Consider the following 19,786-nt stretch of genomic DNA (forward strand, 5'->3'; position numbering starts at 1 on the left):
GATCGTGCCTATAGGTTCAAAGAGGGGAGAGCTGTCCGTAAGAGTTCGACTCATGCGGGATATGGACTACCTGCCTGGATGGACGGGAATGGCAGGTATGTATGCACCGCTGTTGCAATGCCCGTCCAACGCATGGCCAAACCAAATGCCATGCGGTCTAGCCCACGAACGATCGATAGTGCGGTATGCCACCCACGGCTTTCTCGACTCTCTTCTGACAACGGCACACCAACCATGAGTAGGGATTGCAGGAACTGGGTGAGTGTGGGTGGCCGGGGCAATATGGGATGTCTGCACGGTGTCCAACGCACCAATGGACTTCCCGGATATGTACAGGCTTCATGTTGACAGCCCCCAATACTCGTCCCTATCCGGATGGTGGGTGAGGGCGGGGTTGCATTTCTTGTCCCCATAAGCATAGGAGCTTACCACCCCAATCGTATAACCGGCCAGCCTTTCCTTGTCCGTTGCTCCCTGTTCTGCGCTGGTGGCATGGTGACAGACCAGCCTTTTCGCGGATCGATCGTCCCATTCGGGAGTTGGGCCCCAGGGTGCCAAGCCCAAGTCTTCCCATGGAAGCATCAGTTCTCATGCAGCCCGAGTCTCACTGCATACCAACAGTCATGAGGAGGGGCTTAGGCTCTGCAGAGGCGGGCTCACGGATCGGGGATTAGGTAGATGGATCAGCGGGATTGACAGGGCCAAATTCGCGTGAGGCTCGGTAGCCGCCTGGTTGTGGTGTAGTTGCAGTAGCTTAGGGTGTTGATCATTATTTTTAGCAGCTGGCTCCAAGGTGGTCTTGTCCAGGATATAATGCTATCATTGGAGCGGTCCGATGCAACGGACTGCAACGAAATGCAGCGGCAGATAACGACTTCGAAGAGTCCATTGTTGCCGTGCAGATCAGATGTCGGATCAGTAACATTTACAGTTATTTGGATTGCAATTGGACAGGAGCGAGGTATTGAGCAATTCCGTGTGTGACTCGAGGTGGATATGAAGAGTGAAGTTGGTTGAACACGGCAAGAACTAAAAATAAAGACAAAACCTGCTTCGACGGCAACAACGCTAGACTTTTGTGACACTCAAACAGGCAATACCAAAATAAACTGTACAACTACATGGCATGTATCAAGATCACAGCCATGCACGACACTAACAAGGCTTTCCAAACAATCATTAGTGATTAACAAACTACTCAAGTAACGAAGCATTCAATGAATAAGATTCGTATATCTATACATCAAACCCCGAAATTATAATACAGGGCAATCTTTGGGGTCGTGACTGGTTGTTACACTACCACCTGATTAATCAAACTCTTAGATAAGGAGAGCAGCAACACCAGCGGCGGCCGCAGCAAAGCTGACGCCGTAGGCGGTGGCACCAGCAGTAGGGACGGCGCTAGGCATGCTGGACATGGTGGGCATCATGCCGCTGCCGCTGCCGCTGCCGGACATGGTGGCGGTGCCCTGCGCGCCGGGGGCGGCCTTGGTGGCGTTGGAGGTGGTGTTGACGGGGACGAGGACGGGCTCGTAGGCCGGGTCGCAGGTGCCGTTGGCCATGGGGGAGACGGGGCAGGCGCCGTCGATGCAGATGCTCTGGAGGGCGGGGCCCTGGGCCTTGATGGCGGTCGCGGGCGGCGCGCAGCGGTAGCCGAAGAGCGAGTTGAGCGCCGTGCCGACCGCCTTGACGTCCTCCTCGGCCACGCCGAACGAAGCGGCCGCCATGCCCACCTGCTGGATGAAATAGCCCACCTCGTACGGGTTCAGGTCCATGAACTTGTGCACCTTGTACATGGAGGCCGCGGCCGTGTAGGCGTCGAAGCCGGGCATGCCCTGCTGCGAGCAGCCCAGGAGCGAGCCGAAGAATTGGTACAAATGGGTGAGGAGGAAGCTGGAGAAAAGAAACATTGGTCAGTTATATGCCTCTCAACGATAATAGGCTCTGGTGATGGGTAAAGAGATATGTGACTTACTACTGCTTCGAGTTCATGTCGTTGGCGGGCATGTTCTTCATCAGGGGCTCGGCAGCACCGCCGTCAAGGAAGTTGACGGAGACACCAGACTTGCCACCGCGGTTCGTCGAGGCCAGCTCGCCAGTGAAGTACGGCAGGAGGTTGACATCAGTGCCTTCGTACTGGCCGGCGGCCAGGATACCGGGAACCTTGATGCCGACATTGGGCATGGTATCTGTGGGAGGAGGATATGTTAGCAACCGCCACTAGCTTGTGTACAGGCAACTCTGCAGAGAAAATACTTACAGTTACCGATAACCACAGTGTTGACGACCAGAGTCAGAAGAGTGTACTGGTTCTTAGCCGTGTTCTCCTTCAATAAGGCAGTGGTGTAGTAGTCGCAGATGGAGGTGTCCGTAGGGCGTTGAGCCTCGGCGACAGTGGCGGCCGCGGCCACGGCTGCAATCCTGGAGAAACGCATTTTGCAGGCTTGGGGTATATACGATGCGAACAGAGTATAGTCTTGGGATGATTGAGAGGGAAGATGCACACAGAGCTGGAGCAATTCTCTCGTAAAGATGGCGGGCAATGCCCGATATTATACACTCCCTCTATACCGCTTGCCATGTACTCTGATACTTCCCCTGCATTCTTCTTCCCCTCTAATCTCCTACCATACTAAGCTGCAGGTCTAGTCCGGAAGTCATAGTAGCCGACTAAGAACATCTACGATGATGACGATCGCGGGGGCGCGCTTGCAGTGTCTGCCAACCGGGTTGTCTCTCGACAAGCCTCCCAATCCAGTAACAAGAAAGCAAGAATGTGAGAGTTTCTCTAGCCACATTCTCCACGACTATAGCGTCCTTTTTCTTCGCCGTAACCACAGTCACTCGCGCTAATCAGGAATGGCAAACGTATTCGGGAGATCTTCTCCGTACAGCATGTGTGCTGTCTCGAGATTTGCTGTCATTCCGAGACATGACAGCGGGCTTGCCCGCCCTCTTGGGAACCAAGTATACTCGCGCCAAGATCGCGAGTCGGTTATAGTATGTGCTTTGCCAGCATTCTCGCCCAGATTACTCGCTGCCCTGTTCCAAAACAAGCTATCGCGCCGATTCCCGATGTCTTGGTAATGGACACCGGATGACAGACTGCAAGGAACAAAGTCAAGGCTAGACTGCACGGCGGGACCAATGAGAAGAGCGCAATTTACAATAGTTCTGCCTAAAGAGAATGGTTCATCGTGAACTAGCCAGCCGCTAGCTTACCCCGGATGCTGACCACTCCGGCGGCAACTCCCTTCCCGGCCGAGGAATGACTTATATACCTACGTGGGCGAAAGCTCATTTCCTTTCTGGGCCAGCAGGATAGCACATCGAGCCTAGATCGTCAAGATGCAAGCCGGGGACAGTCGGCTTTCTTTTTGGGATGGCCCGCTGTCATGCTAACCCCCAGCCTAGCCTGCGGCCGCATCTATCCCTCACAGCATCCCAGTCGGGCAGTGGCAGGAGGCTGGCAAGCTAAGGGATCGCCTTATTGAATGATATCATCACCTCTAAGGGTCTTCTTTCTATATATGATCTAGTTGTTGATTAATCTTGGTTTGTTTATCTAGCGGTATGCGTGCCTGTAAGTCAACGGGCCAAATCGGCAGTGACATATTCGTTATCTGGATTTGGAATGACTGTCTGTACTTCAGTTTTCCAACCCAATCTTCTTTATATACCAGTGAAATTCGGACCAGACACGAAGATTCCTAAGTGGTTATCATATAAGAGAAGAGAACCCAATGACTCCAGCCGGGTGCAAGTAATCGGCTGGTCTAGCAAATCTCTTGTTCCTCATGCATATTTCCTTTTCATGGAAGGGCGAAGTTCTCCGGAGATCCCTCAACGAAGGGAGGTTTCTGTCATTCGAAACCAAAGATACACGCTCTTTGAAAACACCTCACCAATAAAGCGGGAACGAGAGAGAAATTTACAGACAAAATAGATAATGACTGACCTACAGTATCCGACTTCCTCGATGGAGTTTGTCTTGTTCCGCCGCGACAACTGCCTGGCCAGATCATTTTGAGATGTCCAAGGAAAAAGAAAATAGCAGCATGATACTCGCTCATTGGATTTCAAGCAACATCTTGGGGCAAGGATACTGTTCTTTTTCCTCGAGGCAAGACTTCTGATCCATATTGCCAGAGGACATTGCCAGAAGGATGAGTGCAAGAGTAGGTAGGCACTCAGAATACTCGCCCGAATATGAACGAGGGAGGGAAGATGAGATTGAAACGGCATTGCCCTCATTGATGAATGAAAGCCCTGCCTCTCATCTATTCTAGAAAGCTCAGTTTCCAAAAAGAAGTACAGAAACAAGGATCAGCACCATCCCGTCTCCCCGTGTTTAGACGGATTTGACAGCAGCCCTCCAGCCACAACGCACCCGAAGACCTTAGCCACAGCACCCCCACCTCCCATTGCATTGGGAACTTGGCAGCTTGGAACTCGCTTGCTCGCTCAGTGAGCGAAAGCCAGCCAGCCCACATTGATAGCCCCCACCACTCCAGCCGCAACATCATCATCCTCATCCACATCCACACTTCTGGTTTACTACCTGTCTCACCATACATACCTTACCAGACCAGACCAGACAATACCTACCTACTTAGCCAGCAGCAGGTATATGGCCAGCAACGCCAATAACAACAACAACAACAACAACAACAAAAGACCCCCGCCGCCGCCCGAGACCCTCTACACCTCCTACCCCTTCCCGACCCTGAGCACGAACCCGCGCGACCTCGCCACCATGACCGAAGCCGCCTTCGCCAAGCAGTTCCTCGCCGCGCTCGACAGCCGCCCCGTCAAGCTGTCGGCCGACCATGTCGAGGATCCGCGGAGCTACCCAGCCCGCGCTGCCGTACGTCCAGTCCATACCCCCCCTCCCCCGCAGCAGCTTTGACTAACATCCCAAACTACAACAGTACACCCTCCCCCGCCCCCCGAAACCCATGAGCAAGCCCCAAGGCCGCAGCGGCGCCAGCGCCGGCGGCCCCCGGGCTCCGAGCGCTCCTTCATCGTCGTCGTTAAGTCGCTGCGCAACCCGCCGCTGGACCTCAAGCTCACGTCGCAGACGCCCAACACGTCGGTGCTCGACCTCAAGTCCGCCGTTGCCGCCGAGCTGGCCGGCAGCGTCCCGCTCGAGAAGATCAAGATGCTCTACAAGAAGAAGCCTGTCGTCGACAGCAAGGTCCTCAAGGAGCTGGCCGAGGAGGGCGGCCCGACGACGCTCGAGTTCAGCGTCATGGTTATTGGGGGCGCAGCCGTCGCTGCTGCTTCTTCTTCTGCTTCCGCCGCCGCTTCCCCCCTCCGCCTCCACCCCAAAGACTGCGGAGGCTGCGCAGGCTGACGTCGCCCAGGGTACTAGTGGCTCCGACACTCTGCAGTCGCCCGAGTTCTGGGACGATCTTAAGGGATTCTTACTCCAACGGATACGGGATGAGAAGGAAGCTACGAAAATATTTGATACGTTCCAGACGGCTTGGAAAACAAAGGGATGAGAAAAGAGCATATTTTGAGATCCAGTAATGAATTGACGAAAAAAAAATACCGGGGCAAGCGCAATATTCCATGCTCTACATTCCAGCATCGGGTGAAGAAGAGGTTGTTTTTGTTTTCTCTAATGCAGGGACTGGCCCTCCCCAACCAACATCAAATCTAGAAACTTGTGCCGCCTCGAGAGAACCCAACTTGATCACGGTTTCTACATTGCCCCCATCCTATAGTAGTAGAAGAAAGGCAAAGAGCCTAGCCGTCCAATCTTCAGTCCTTAAAGTGGTCGCCTGGGGGGGGTTTGGTTTCGTAAACGTCGTAGACTTCCCGCACAGCATAAGACTCCAGCTGCAACTTTGTATCACGTAAGAGATCTCAGTTCATCCATTATGTTCTTGGTATCTCTTGGGGTGTTGTTGTGTCAAGTTCCTTAACCGGCCAGACCCTTGCTGACGATCTTGAGCACGGTGTCGTACTCGATATCATCCTGGTCGTTGGCCTGCAGCTCGGTAGCGATGCCGTTAAGGGATCGCTTCAGGGCCTCCTTGGACGAGGCGTACACCATCTTGGCCTGCAACGAAACGGGTTAACTCGCTGGTGGAGACCAGAGGGGGGAGTGGGGATGCCACGGAGCGCGTGGCTGATAGGCAACGTACCATGACACCGGCATCATCGGGAGACCAGGCAATGAATGTGATCTTGTTGCGGGAGCCCTCACCGGAGGCGAGGTTGTACTCGAAGTCGTAGACGGCGTAACGGGGACCCTTGCCGACGGAACCCTGGTTGCATCATGGTTAGCGGTTAAAGGAGACATGTGGGGGCCGAATCAAACATACGCTCTTGGACTTGGTTTGGGCGTTGACGAGCTTGCTGCGGAAGTTCTCCCAGTCCTTGTCGTCGGAAGCCTCCTCGACGATGATCTCACGGTTGTCGTCCGACAGCTTGTAGACAATGTACTTGTACTTCTTGCTAAGCTTAAGGTCGTTGAAGGCAGTTATGCACTCCTGCGAGACGGTAGCTCTGTGGTGCACGAAGAGTCAGCGCAAACTCTATTCATTTTCTTCGCGAACGTGCCAGGCTCTCGCTGCTGATCGTGTGCCGTAAACTCGGTCGGTCTCGGTGGGGTCGTGGCAACAAAGCCTCACGAGCACACGACAACACAACAGCCAGTTCCTGTGGCAAGGAGAGAGAGGTAGGAAGGAAGACGAACCCTGATTGAGACTACGTAAACACCAGAATTAGCCTTGCGTGTCGAATTGGGCACATATTGACGGGGCGCGGCTTACCATTTTTGCTGTGAATGTGTCGTTGCGCAAAAGAAACTCTTTTGGTCGGTCTTGACTGGGCTGTGATGAAGCAGAAGGCGACGGTTAGCGGGGTAGTTCAGGAGAGACAGGCCAGCACACGGTGGATGAAGAAGGGCGGTCGGGAGGCTGGCGGAATGGTGCACAGGAAAATTGCGGAAGGGCAAAATTTTTGCTGGAGGGTGTCGTCGAGGAGGAGATTCTTACAATAGCAAGGAGATGCTTCTGCCGCCGGTCGGGCTTGATGGGTAGGGAATTTGGAGTTGAGCGGTAAAAGGTAGGTTAGACAGGTGGAAGAGTGAAAGAGTTGTTTTTAGTCCCAAGGCCAGTCCAGGTAAGGTGGTCGCAATCAATCGCATATGGAGAGGCGGAAGAGCAAAGAGTGGGCTCGCTCGTCTCTCTCTCTCTCGCTTTCTTTCCTGCTTGCTGCTGGGTCTCCTCTCTTTCTGCTCAAGGTCTCCCCCTCCAAGTCCCAAGTCCCAAGTCCCAAGGTATTTTAGTACAAACGTATCAAATCAATTGAACGGGCTGGGCGCTGGGCCAGTCACTGGGCGGGCTACGGTGGAGGGGTAAATGGGGGGGAGCAACGCAACGCAACGCAACGCAACGACACTACTACTGCTGCTACCACCTTAGGTACTGGGATCCCACTACGGCCAAGGCAGCTCTTGTCGGTCGGTGACCTGGTGGGGTCGTCGGGTCGACCTTGTTGCTTTCTCTGGGCTTTTGTTTCCTTGGCCCCGGCCAAAGCAAAGCAAGCAGGTAAGTAAACAACCCGACCAACGTGGTAGGAAACAAATGTGACGCTGTGGGGGGGGTTGGACGAGCACCGAGTGGACAAACGGCAGGGGACAAGTGGTCGTTGCCTCAGCAATTTGGGGCCGCCATGGCCTGTGCTCGGTTCAGCCCCAGAGATCGTAAGTTTTCAAGTTACTGGTAGGTATCACAACGACAACACAGCACGCAGAGTATTGGAGGCTATTGGAGGCCGATCCAATAATACTGTTGCCTACCTGTAGCTTAATAACCTAGGGTAATTGGTCTTGAAACCCATCTATCGTCGGAACGGGTACCTAAGTTGTACGTGGGCTGCTTGCGTCATTGTCATCCAACAAAGGGGGGTGACTGGGCATGCTGACAAAATAGACGTGCCTTCAAAGCGTGTCTGTTTTACCCTGCATGACGAAGGTAGCAGCAGGCTACAAGATGGACTCAATACCTCCGCGTTCTTCGAAAAGACGAAACATTAATTTTCGACTGATGGGAAAAAACAATAATACTAATTCGTAGCCAAAGATGCGGTATAGGTCAGTTCAGTCATGCGTGTGTACGGGAGTCAGTACCCGTCCCAATCAACTCATCGTGTCTGTCACGCATGTCACTGTTCAAGGAGGCAACCAGGTTTTGATCATCAATGCATGCTCTCTTGTTTAGCCAAGGTCCTCTCTAGACTAATACTATACAGCTCTGCAACGCCGACGGGATATCAACTCGTAAAATATACAGATAGGGGTACATAGGCGAAGAGAGGAGATGATTACAAGCCCACCGCGCTCGTCCGTTCCTTTAAACTCCAAAGCCAGATGCCCTTTTTGGTACAATTGGAAAAGACAAATCACGCTTGTATGTTCCTTACATCATGCCGCCCATGCCACCCATGCCGCCCATGCCGCCCATACCTCCCATGGGAGGGGCAGCGCCCTTCTCCTCGGGCGCCTCGACAATCGCGACCTCGGTGGTTCCGAGGAGCGAGGCAACACCGCTGGCATCAACCAGACCAGTTCGCACGACCTTGAGGGGGTCGAGGATACCAGCCTCAATCATGTCGACGTACTCGCCCTTGGAGGCATCGAAGCCCTTGTTGAAGTCACCGCTGAAATCGGACATGATCTTGCCAACAATGACGGAGCCCTCCTCGCCAGCGTTCTCCACGATACGGCGAGCGGGGCGGGTGATGGCGCTCTTGATGATGTTGATACCAAGCTGCTGGTCGAAGTTGGCAGCCTCAACACCCTTCAGGGCGTTGCTGGCAGCCTTGAGCAGAGCAGTACCACCACCGGGCAGGATACCCTCCTCGACGGCCGCACGGGTGGCGTTCAGCGCATCAACAAAGCGGTCCTTCTTCTCGCCGACCTCAACCTCGGAGTTGCCACCGACCTTGATCACAGCAACACCACCAGAGAGCTTGGCAAGACGCTCCTGGAGCTTCTCCTTCTCGTACTCGGAGGTGGTGGGGTCGCTCATGACACCACGGATCTGCTCGCATCGCTGGGTGATGCTGTCCTTGCTGCCCTCACCGTTCAGGATAATGGTGTCCTCCTTGGTGATGGTGATGGAACCGGTGGAGCCGAGCATGTCGGGTGTGGCCTTCTCCAGCTTGATGTCGAGCTCGTCAGAGAAGACGGTACCGTTGGTGAGAACAGCCAGATCGCCAAGGATGGACTTGCGGTTGTCACCGAAGCCAGGGGCCTTGACAGCAGCGACCTGGAGCTGGCCACGGAGCTTGTTGAGAATGCAGACGGCAAGGGCCTCGCCATCAATGTCCTCAGCAATGATGACAAGGGGTCGTCGCTGCTGGGTGGAGACCTCAAGGGCGGGGATGATGTCCTGGACAGCCGAGATCTTCTTCTCGGAAAGCAGGATCAGGGGCTTCTCGAACTCAACCTTTTGGGTCTTGGCATCGGTGATGAAGTAAGGAGACACGAAGCCGCGGTCGAAGCGCATACCCTCGGTGACCTCGAGCTCATCGTTCATGGTCTTGCCCTCCTTGACGGTGATGACACCCTCCTTTCCGACCTTCTCCATGGCATTGGCAATGAGCTTGCCAATGTGGGTGTCGCCGTTGGCACTGATGGTAGCGACCTGGGCAATCTCTGCGCTGGTGGTGATGTCCTTCTTGTTCTTCTGGAGGTACTCGACAACGGCGTTGACAGCAGCCTGGGTACCACGGCGCAGGTCCATGGGGTTGCAGCCGGCGGCCACGTTCTTCACGGTCTCGCTAAAGATAGCACTGGCCAGGACGGTGGCACTGGTCGTACCATCACCGGCGGACTCGTTCGTTTTCGAGGCAACATCTTGGACTAATCTGGCACCGAGGTTCTCGAACTTGTCCTTGAGAGTAATAGCCTTCGCAACGGTAACACCATCTAATTATGACCAGTCAGACAGGCTCTAGAGCAACGGCAACATGTAGGCCAGTTCTTGGTTTTTTTTTTTTTTTTTTTGGTAAAAACATACCCTTGGTGATCTTTGGCGAACCGTAGCTGGATTCTATCAGGACATTGCGGCCCTTGGGACCCAGTGTGGTGGCAACGGCCTTGGAGAGTGTGTCAACACCGGCCAACAGAGAAGCACGAGCTTCCACACCGAACTTCAGCTCCTGTTTGCTCTCTGTTAGTATGGCATGACGATGGACCCCGCAGAGGGCGGAATTGGACGGCAACGAACCTTGTGCGCAAACCGGAGCTGTTGTGATGAGCTACCGAGTCTGTACTTGGCAGCAGTGGACAGAGCCGAGGCTCTGGCCCGAGAAGACAAAGCACGCTGCATGTCTGGTAATTAGGGTGGGATATAGTAGCAACAACAAGAAAGGGAGAGGCGGCGTGGAGTTTGCGGAGAGAGAGATTGGGGTAGAGGGAGGAGAAGACGGTTGAGTTTGTGCTGGGGACTGGAAGAGGATTTCGCCTTTATTTTGAGGTTCGTGACGAAGCCGTAGAAAATTTAGTCCCAACGGAGGAATCGGCGCAGAGCCGAGGACAGCTATTGTGACACTAACCCGTTCGGGCCTAGCCGGCCAGAAGCTCCCCCACCATAGAAAATCGTGGAACATCAGCATCGGATTGACAGGCGAAACCCCATATCCAGCGGCTCAGTGTTGCAGTCTTGTTATCAATACCAGGCGGCATCTTCAATACAATGTCCACTATAAGCATCTACTATGGGCGAAATCTAGTATGTAGGGCTACATGTACATAGGTAGAACTGGCAGAGGGAATGTCCCGTCGAGTCAAAGAACCCTTTAGCTACGGGCAGAAGGAACGGGCCCCCTCCAAAGCCGTGCTTCTCTGGCCGAGATCGCTTTACTACTATGAAGCTGATCAACTCCATACTACCGGGACACAGGCGAGAAGTGCCAGACGGGTACGCAAAGCCCGTTTGGTGGAACAATGCATCTGGTACCATGCTCGCCTCACGGTCTATGTCTCGCAAAGTATGCCATCGCCTTTGCCGTGATCATCTGCTACGGTTGCTCCCACGAAGGCACGGGGATCCACCTTGGACCGTACCGCGGCCGACGTCCACATTGGTTCGGGCTTTTGTACAGAACAACCGCCGTCTAAAGAAATCGCTTACAAAGCGTATTCGGGTCGTTTTCAGCTGAGCGCCAGCTAAGGCGATAGCGTCGAAACAGGCGTATATATCTACGTAGGTTTCAACTCGTGGCATTTCGCGATAATTGACAATTCGTGGGATCGACGTCTTCTTGCAATAATACTCAATACCATTCATCAATATAATAATACGACCAACCATGCTGGGTCGCGTGCTTCTCACGGTCGACTCGGTCGGTCTGCTGCTCGGGGCCGTCATGGCAGACATGGGCCCCACGCATATGCAGAACCCTAATTGGCCACCGCATGCGAAGTAGGCAATGAGCATCTCGAGAGGAAACCCTACCCTCTCCAGACTCCTTCCCTCGTCGTTGTGAGTTCGTTACTGATAAACATGTCTCACATTGTTTGGGGTGCAGATTCCATAATGCGCAAACCATCAGCCTGTCCGTCATCTTGGGGCTTGCCACGCTCTTCTACACATGGCGCAAGCCCCTCACCCCACGGCTCCGGCGCGAATACATGGGCATCAGCGCTTTCACGGGCTCCGTCTACTGGCTGGCCGGACTGGCGGCCATCTTGTTTCCTGAGACTGCCGGACTGGACCCCGAGGTTGGCGGGCCCGGGTTCCCTCAAGCGCCGGTATTCGTTGGACTTGGGCTGTGCGGCCTTGTTGGCAGTTGGCTCGAGTCTTGAACGGTGGGAGAGAGAGGACTCGCACGCGTATGGTTTAGTAGTGTTTTGTTGATTTGCCACAGGACAGGCACGCGAAAAACACGGTTGAGCCAAACGGCCCAACGTCATGGGAGGATGACGGGCCAAAGGGAGGAATTGGGTTTCACGCCAGGTAGGATCAGGGCTTGTGGCTCAAGCCGGGAGAAGGAAGAAATGATGCTAAGTGCCGGTCTTGCGGCCCTGCCCGTTTCTGAAGATGCCATATGGGATTTGAGTCGAAATGAAGGTCGGCTTAAACCAACACAAGCTTTTTGTCAAAGGGATCCGGCCAGCTGGGATCCCAATGTCTTAGCCTTGTTCTTCCCCAGCTTACACTTACTGACTGGCAAGTCATGCATTGCGGGATTAAACCCAGATACTCCTCAAGCAGGCAGACGAGTTCAACAAAGCTTCAGACTTGAAATGAGGCAATGTTCGCCATCTGGCATCATACTGCGATATTGCCTTGCCTGTCATTACCTGTGTCGATCGCGCTCACGAAACCCTCGCGCTCCTCGTCAGGCAAATTGTCCTCAGGTGACTCTTCCGTTCTTCCGCCCAACGTCTACGCTCAGATGCTAGGCTGCGTTTAGTTTGATACTACCGCCCGCTTCGTAAAAGACTAGTGCGAACGCCCCCTTTCAGGTAGCCTTGGACACCAGGGGTTCTGCCCCTACCGCTACATATTTATTTCTACGCGGCCTGTCTCGACCTGGTCCAGGGACCTACTCATTCATGCTCGGGTTTTCTTTACTGTCCTTTCCCCTTGCCCATCTTGTCCTCTACGTCCCATAGTCTGCTTACCATGTCCGGATCTCCCGACATACGTTTAAGCAGCCTAGATCGTCCGTCGGTATAAGCTCTGAAGGTTCGACAGCAGCCGCTTCGAGGCGAAACTACGACGAGTCTTGCACTAGCCTTCCAGGTTCCAAGCCGGAGCCAAGAGGGCCTTGGCAAGCCCCAGTCATCGCCGCACCCTCTTCCGTCTTGGCATTCTTCCGTCTTGGCATCCGCAAACATGCTCTCGAATCACAAGTCCTTGATTGTTTCTTCCGAAGAATGGACCGTGGCCGTCATATCATTCTTGTCCGTCATGGCGGTTCGAGGAACCTACCGCCGATGGCCGCAACTCCTCGGTGCCGTCACCATTTTTTATGTTCTGGTGTATGCCTTGCCAAGTCGGCTATGGCTCTTTGATCTCGGCGCATCGTACCTGAAGGCCCTGAAATGGACACCTGGGGACGGCGCGGCCGGTCTGGGGCGAGGCCCGAGGCTCGTGGTGTTTGGTGGAGGGAACATCGCCACGCTCAACCAGGGGTCAGTCGACTTTAACGACCAGAGTGCATCTTGGACCGAGGAACTTTGCCGAGAAGTATGAAACCTACCTATACAGGCTGGAGATGGCGATCGACGGGACTAACATGAATTACAGATGGACTGCGCGTCTTACCTGTCTTACGTACCTCCTAACTACAAGGCAGGAGGATCGGTTGTATCCAATATTGTGTATGAGTTGACTTTAAACCACACACTTGCTTCGAGAAACATCACATCCGGTGCCGCCTACGACTATAGCTGGCTAATCACCCAATACCCCGCTCCCCTTCGCCTACCCGATCTCCAACAGCAAATCGATACATTCCTTGCTTCTGAGCCCGCCGCCCATCCAACGCAAGACACCCTCTGGGTCTTCGACTTTGGCTTCTGGGATGTGTGGCGCCTGTCCGCCTTCCCCCAGGACATCTCCTTCCAGATGATCGAAGTGCTCGCCTCCATCATCTTCCAGGAAATCGACCTGCTCTACCAAGCCTCCCGGGAAGGCCAGCCGGACCCGGGCGACGCCGAGCATCATCATCACCCCGAAACGAAGTGGCGCGCTAGAAGAAGAAGCATGCCGGCCGCTGCCGCCTCCTCCGAAGAGAACAGCGGTAGGCCCTTCCGCGTGCTCATCCCGCGCCTCTTCGACGTATCCGTCACCCCGGGCTTTGAGACGTCGCGCTTCCGGCCCCCGCCTCCCCACACCCAGGCCGACGAGCTACGCAACGCGGCGTATCTGACCAAGCACTGGGACAACTGGATGGACAGCATGACGGAGCGATGGCTGGCGATGAACACGCCGACCGTCGAGGTGGCGTCCACTAGTGATGCGAAATCAGACGACGAAAACGGCAATGGAAGCGATCGCAACGTGCTACATGGGATCGGCTCGAGACGGGAGGTCATCAATCCCAACGTGTCTAAGTACCTGCTGGAGCTCATTGCCGATCGGCAGCTAAAGGACTCAGGACTCGAAGACGGTAGGGGCATGGGCAAGATGCCCGCAGACCAGGCCTTCGGCCAGGTGGAGGAGGCCTGCCTGCGACCGAACACCACTACAACAACAGCAGCAAAAACAGTCTCCGGTACGGTGGAAATGGTGCCCTGCGCAGACGTCGAGGACTATTTGTTCTGGGATGGCTTCACCGTTGGTCCCCGGGCGATACGCAGCATAGGGCAACGCGCCAAAGACCTCGTCGAACAGCACGTCGAGGTTGGAGCGCCGTGGCTGAAGAAAGCCAATGTCCACTACCGTGATTAAGATACGGAAGTCGGTCTCAATACACGATATTTTATCCAACCCATAAGGGTTCTCATGTTCACTAGGTCGGGAAAGACCCGATGGACAGGACACAGCACCTCTATCTTAGGTAGACGAATCTCCCAGATAGCACGTAGTAATACAATAATATCAAAGTGATTTTGCTCGTGGACAAGGGTCCAAGCCCAGGAGCCAGAGTCAAGGGTGCCACGGATTTACTGTAGAGATAAGCCAGTCCAGTCGGATTCTGACCTCAGCCACTACCATGTTCAGAATCACATCCTGGTGAGACCCAGACTTGAACTGCGAAGCCGACGGAGGTTGTAAATCCAACCACTCGACCACCCGTGCCATATGGTGGTGTCCAAACGCCAATTGGGAAAAGAGGCCTGCCTCTATTTAGGAACGTGTACCCAAGGACCCTTTCAACTCTTCAACTGGAGTCGAATCGTCGACTATGCAAAAGGCAGATGGAGCCAGCAAGGACAAGAGATAAAGGGGGTAAAGGAAGAAGGGGAGGGAAAAAACACCAGGCAAGGGAGGCTTGTGGTTGAACGCACTGCACCCAGAGATATCCCGTATCTCACTTGTGGAAGTGAATCAATTCCTTATCGACAATGAGATCATTGCGCACAGCGACTCTTACCCATCTTGGTTGCACTCGAACCCCCGGCGGGTCTTGGGATTCACTGTGGACATGAAATCAGATTTCACACCACTACCACACTCGAAACCACGTCCTTTGGTCCCTCGGGGGAGGACACGGTCAGATATTCAACCACTCGACCACCTATGCCACTTGATTATTTGTTGGGAAAAGAAGCATCTATCTGGAAACATACGCCTACAGGTAAACCAAACTTCCAACTTATCAACTGGGCTTTATTCGTTATGCCCCACCGTTCACTCCCCCTATTACTCAAGTACCAGCTACTTTATCTTCACTTTCACCTTTACTTTCCCCGCCACTCCATTCCATCCAGTTAAGTCCATCGAGCACCGGGCTGGCCTGCACATAAGTATATATAGAATGAATTCTGATCCATGGATTATCTTACCTCGCGTTATCTGTTTATCTATCGACCTAGGATAGAGGTGCTCCTATACTTCAGTCCTGCCACTTAACCTAACCGAATGAACATGACCCGACTCGATTCAACGGGCCTCGACGAATTTTCTGGATGTAATGTCTAGCATCGATCTACCTAATTCATAGTGTAGTCTCATGCATTTGTCGTTTCTATTGTTCTGCAGCTGCGCTCAGTTATCCTTCTACGGTATCTGGTGCTTCCAAGTCTGGGATAAGGGTGCCAATTGCCCAGACATGCCACTATCAGCAGTTCGGTTGGCAGATATCCAGGTATTCCGTTGGCAATCATTCGGTGAGACTGCTAGAGGCACCATTGTAAGACTGCTTGGCTATGTTGACTACGCCAGCGGAAAAGGGGGGAGGAAGGAAATTATGGGGCGCGGTCAGGGGCGGAGCGGAGGCACCTTCAGCTCATAAACCCTATGCGAGGGAACCTGCGAAGACGTGTTGATGTAAGGCAATAACGAAACCGATCCTGGTTATTCTAGATTGTGATGTGAGAGGGAAGCAGCCGACAGATACCAATGTGCTAAATGATTACCTAGTCCAACATGGGATATTCTAGTGATAGGCAGATGGACTAACAGGAGCGTTCCCCTCTCCGAGAAAGTCACTTTGCCTTTACCTTCCCATTGACGTGCCTCTACGAAATGTACACATGAGTTTCTATTTAGATTTTACTAGAAATCATTCACTTTTAATAACAATAAAAAATTGCATTTCCACCACCCCTCCAAAACCCTTCCTATCACAACTCCCCCTCTCTACCATCGACAACCCACCAACATCAACACCATTGCCCAGTTGACAACTCACAACCAAAGGTAATAATATCCATACTTTCATCTCCTTCCTCTTGCCTGCACTCATTGACCAAGCTTACACAGCTTTCGACCAAAGCACACACGCGATGGCCGACGCCTCGGCCCAGCACCCCCAAGACCACCCCGTGGCAAACTACCGCACCCCGTCTCTCGCAGAGTTCGAGCAGTTCGAGCGTCTTGAGAGACAAGTCTCCAAGGCCATCGAGGAGAACCCTCTCACCGTCTTCGGCCCCGATGACACGAATCCAGGTAATAACACGAACCCCCTCGAAACACGATCTCATCGTTACAGCTTTCGCAGACCTTTGACTAACGGATGGCTTTACTTATTGACAGTCACCAATCCTAACGCTCTGCTTCGACCGGCGCCTGCGAACAACGCGACGACTCCCGCTTCTCGCCGTGCCAGCGCTCCAGTGGCTCCTTCTACGCAAGTCCCGGACGTCGAGCAGCCCCAGACCACCACTCGCGATCTGGATGAGGAAATTTCCGGATTGACGGAAGAGATTTCCGAATTGGAAGACGACATCTCCCACGCGAAAGCCCTACGCTCCCACTGGGTGATGATGCGGGAGCAGGTGCTGGCAACCATCCGCGATGCCGAGTCACAAGACCGAGAGGATTGAATTGCTTCTGGACGAAGCAGTCTCCGGACTTCATGGCTACTGTCAGATCATTCGCGCTTGTTTTAGGATTTGGAGAGAGGCGCGTTTAGTTATGGGATTGCTAGTACCCAAAAGTTTCCTGTTGTCGTTGAGTCAGTACTGGATGATTGGTCAAGTCTAGATACATAGGATTGTCCAGTGTAGGTAGCTGCCTGAGACACAGAGAATGAATAGGAATATCCATTGGCGGTGCATGCCATCTTCCTGATGACTTAGCACTTCGCCAGTATGACCGCATGGTAAACCGATTAACATCCCGGCTGCCAGCTCCGTCACAACTTATTATCCAGATATTCTACTGCCAGGCAGCTATCCCAATACTGGATCCAGAGATGACCGAGTAAACTCAAATTTAGAACTTTTACTACACTATTTCGTACAGAAGTTACTGTCACCGTTTATCGTCGCGCTTGAACAAATCCCGCCACATCTCCTTCAGGCCGTAATGAGGCGCTTTGGATTCGTATATTTCGGCGGTGTGGCCTTCGCGACCAAAGCGATCCAGTATGCTCTTGGGCCGTTGGCCCACGGCCCCCAACGAAGACGCCGAGGGCCGCGCCGCACGCTCCTTGATGGCCTCGGCAAGCTGCGGCGCCACGTCGGCGTAGCAGTTGTTGAGCTCCCGGTCCAGGCTGAAGTAGGGCTTCTTGGCGAGCTCGGGCGCCATCAGGTTGTAGGACCGTGTGATGGTGTTGAGGTTGGAGATAGCCAGTTCCATGTACGACTTCTCGGCCTCGAACCAGTCGGGATCACGGAAGGGCGGAGGAAGAGGCTCCAGTTGCTGTGGTGGTTCATTTGATGATGCGGTTTCGGGGGAGGAGCTGGGATCCTGGGCGGCTATTGTCGTCATTGACTCTGACGGCGCACGCGGCGTTTGAGCAGCCACGTCCGGATGTTCCATTTGACTCTCGGCGGCCAGCTCCGCTTCAAGTTTTTGGTGGATCTTGACCATGACGGGGTCTTCGGTCGAGTTGGTAGGGACGGAGATCTGGTCGACATCGCGCTTTCGCGGATTGTGTACCTCTTCCGCCAGGGCAAAACGCCGGGCCTTGCGCATCTGATCTTGCAGTGATCCACCTTTACTGGCTATGATCCGAGCAGCATGTCGTTTCCAGTCGTTCCGCAGCCGGGTGCGGAAGGTGTGCGCCGTCTTGAGGAGCTCCTGCTGCTTCTCGATCCACGGGGGTACCAGGTCCTGTCGCTGAATCATCTTGTTCATGATATATTCCGTCGTATCGACGAATGGGTTATCTGCCCGGTTATCTCGTTCGACACCTTTACCCCGCGGGATATTCTTGAATTGCCCACGCGCGATGGCGTTTTCTATCCGTTCGTTCGCCAATGAAGCTAGCCCCGTCAGTGTGCTGGGCACCGCCCGCGCTTCGGGCCGGAACCGCTCTCGGAACTCCTTCCGCCTGGCCTCCTTATCCTTCTCGTTCAAATCGTTCTCGGAAAGGCCGAGGTCGGTGTAGGCGCTGGCCTTCTCGCGGGCGCTTGCAGCGCGCTGGCCGGGACTCGCATTGGGCTCCCGTCGTAAACGGAAATCTACTGGTTTCAGATCGGGAAGCTTCGGTTTGCCCCGCAAATCACGGCTGAGGGGTTTGTGGGCGTCGGTGAGCATGCGCAGCACCGCGTCCTCGGTCGACTCCTCGCCTGTCCACGGCTGGCTGGCGGCTGCATACCGTGATCCCGAGCCGGCGGCGCTGGGCATCTCTGCCTCGGCGAAAGCGGACGCATATTCCGACCGAAACTCGGCATCCTTCACTCTCGCAAACAATCGCTCCTTGAGCTCCTCGGAGAACCCGGCGTCTTCGACTGCGCGGCGGCCCGCTCGCCCCCCAGTGAGCAGGGCTTCTTCGGTGGCTTCTTGGAGTCGCCTAGACATGGGCCCAGGCTCGGGCTCAGCCGAATCGGCATCCTTTCTTGGGGGCTTTTCGTCGTTGTCGGACTTGTGCGCATTGGCGGTGCTCGAGGAATGGCGATTCCAGCGATTCCAGGCAGTCGCAGTACTGCGACATCGCGCCTCTTGCCGAAGCAAGGCAACGGTGCATCTAGAGCAGGTGTACGGTATAACGACTTTGCCAGACATCTTGGTCGTTCAAGCAGCTACGTCAATCCTGTACAACATCTTCTCCTTGCGTCTCGTGAAAGGCGCCGCTTCAACATGAGGAAGTTGATGTGGCAAAGTCCCGTCGCTGCTCGGAGTTAAGCGATAAGATAATTCCTGGTACTCCAGACTGTCGATGACGCTGATCAATTGGAAGTCGCGCCTGAAGCTTACTGGAGCTTACTGGAGCTTAGGTGGGGTTGAACCGACCGCACCTGCGCTCCCAGGTCCCAGGCCAGAACCCAGGCTCCCTCATATTGCCCCTCAGCCGACAGCAACATCGCCATCAACAGCCTGGAGGCATCCGTTTGCCAAAGAAGGCTATGCAACTCTATGACCTCAGTTATGAGACTTCAATATCTCAATTACTAATCTGGTACTCTGCTGTTGCAATGGGGATCCTGGGACGTTCGTTGTATGCGACAGGTATTGGTTGGTACAGCAATACATACTTATGCTAGAGCAAGATATACCATGGTACATACATACCCCAGACTCCTCACTACAGCGTCAACGAAATGATCTCGAGAGTCTGGCTACCTGACTCAGTTTGCCAGTCGTCATAATAAAGTAATTCTTGCGGCTCATCAACCAAGACCAAGTGGTGCGCCCTGATTGACCACCTGGCTACGCATGTTTTGGTTACTTATCTATACCTATTTATGATGACA

The 19,786-nt window shown here is 54.1% G+C and overlaps 8 protein-coding genes across 8 annotated transcripts; 4 read left to right on the top strand and 4 right to left on the bottom strand.

Annotated features, from left to right (window-relative positions):
* Positions 1–1,322: 1,322 nt before the first annotated feature.
* Positions 1,323–2,438, bottom strand: PG986_009281 (uncharacterized protein; the record flags this gene model as incomplete). Its single annotated transcript, XM_066845503.1, has 3 exons — positions 1,323–1,896; positions 1,979–2,192; positions 2,264–2,438. The coding sequence occupies 3 exons, from the start codon at positions 2,436–2,438 to the stop codon at positions 1,323–1,325; spliced, it is 963 nt and encodes a 320-aa protein (XP_066697901.1).
* Positions 2,439–4,633: 2,195 nt separating this feature from the next.
* PG986_009282 (uncharacterized protein) lies at positions 4,634–5,510 on the top strand (the record flags this gene model as incomplete). Its single annotated transcript, XM_066845504.1, is given in 3 exon segments — positions 4,634–4,874; positions 4,935–5,257; positions 5,274–5,510. The coding sequence occupies 3 exon segments, from the start codon at positions 4,634–4,636 to the stop codon at positions 5,508–5,510; spliced, it is 801 nt and encodes a 266-aa protein (XP_066697902.1).
* Positions 5,511–5,932: 422 nt separating this feature from the next.
* On the bottom strand, positions 5,933–6,791 carry PG986_009283 (cofilin; the record flags this gene model as incomplete). Its single annotated transcript, XM_066845505.1, has 5 exons — positions 5,933–6,073; positions 6,159–6,281; positions 6,339–6,522; positions 6,713–6,723; positions 6,789–6,791. 5 exons carry the CDS (start codon positions 6,789–6,791, stop codon positions 5,933–5,935), a joined length of 462 nt encoding a protein of 153 aa, XP_066697903.1.
* Positions 6,792–8,438: 1,647 nt separating this feature from the next.
* PG986_009284 (heat-shock hsp60) lies at positions 8,439–10,357 on the bottom strand (the record flags this gene model as incomplete). The annotated part of the gene is made up of 3 exons (XM_066845506.1): positions 10,254–10,357; positions 10,044–10,185; positions 8,439–9,952 (listed from the first exon to the last, which is right to left on the bottom strand). The coding sequence occupies exons 1-3, from the start codon at positions 10,353–10,355 to the stop codon at positions 8,439–8,441; spliced, it is 1,758 nt and encodes a 585-aa protein (XP_066697904.1). The 5' UTR covers positions 10,356–10,357.
* A 980-nt stretch (positions 10,358–11,337) lies between these two features.
* PG986_009285 (uncharacterized protein) lies at positions 11,338–11,833 on the top strand (the record flags this gene model as incomplete). The annotated part of the gene is made up of 3 exons (XM_066845507.1): positions 11,338–11,450; positions 11,493–11,510; positions 11,557–11,833. The coding sequence occupies 3 exons, from the start codon at positions 11,338–11,340 to the stop codon at positions 11,831–11,833; spliced, it is 408 nt and encodes a 135-aa protein (XP_066697905.1).
* A 1,036-nt stretch (positions 11,834–12,869) lies between these two features.
* On the top strand, positions 12,870–14,429 carry PG986_009286 (uncharacterized protein; the record flags this gene model as incomplete). Its single annotated transcript, XM_066845508.1, has 2 exons — positions 12,870–13,223; positions 13,284–14,429. 2 exons carry the CDS (start codon positions 12,870–12,872, stop codon positions 14,427–14,429), a joined length of 1,500 nt encoding a protein of 499 aa, XP_066697906.1.
* A 2,000-nt stretch (positions 14,430–16,429) lies between these two features.
* Positions 16,430–16,969, top strand: PG986_009287 (uncharacterized protein; the record flags this gene model as incomplete). Its single annotated transcript, XM_066845509.1, has 1 exon — positions 16,430–16,969. The coding sequence occupies one exon, from the start codon at positions 16,430–16,432 to the stop codon at positions 16,967–16,969; it is 540 nt and encodes a 179-aa protein (XP_066697907.1).
* A 430-nt stretch (positions 16,970–17,399) lies between these two features.
* Positions 17,400–19,097, bottom strand: PG986_009288 (uncharacterized protein; the record flags this gene model as incomplete). Its single annotated transcript, XM_066845510.1, has 1 exon — positions 17,400–19,097. One exon carries the CDS (start codon positions 19,095–19,097, stop codon positions 17,400–17,402), a length of 1,698 nt encoding a protein of 565 aa, XP_066697908.1.
* Positions 19,098–19,786: the final 689 nt, after the last annotated feature.

This window comes from Apiospora aurea (assembly GCF_038362705.1).
Source record: "Apiospora aurea strain CBS 24483 chromosome Unknown utg000006l_segment0_segment0, whole genome shotgun sequence".
NCBI lineage: Eukaryota > Fungi > Ascomycota > Sordariomycetes > Amphisphaeriales > Apiosporaceae > Apiospora > Apiospora aurea.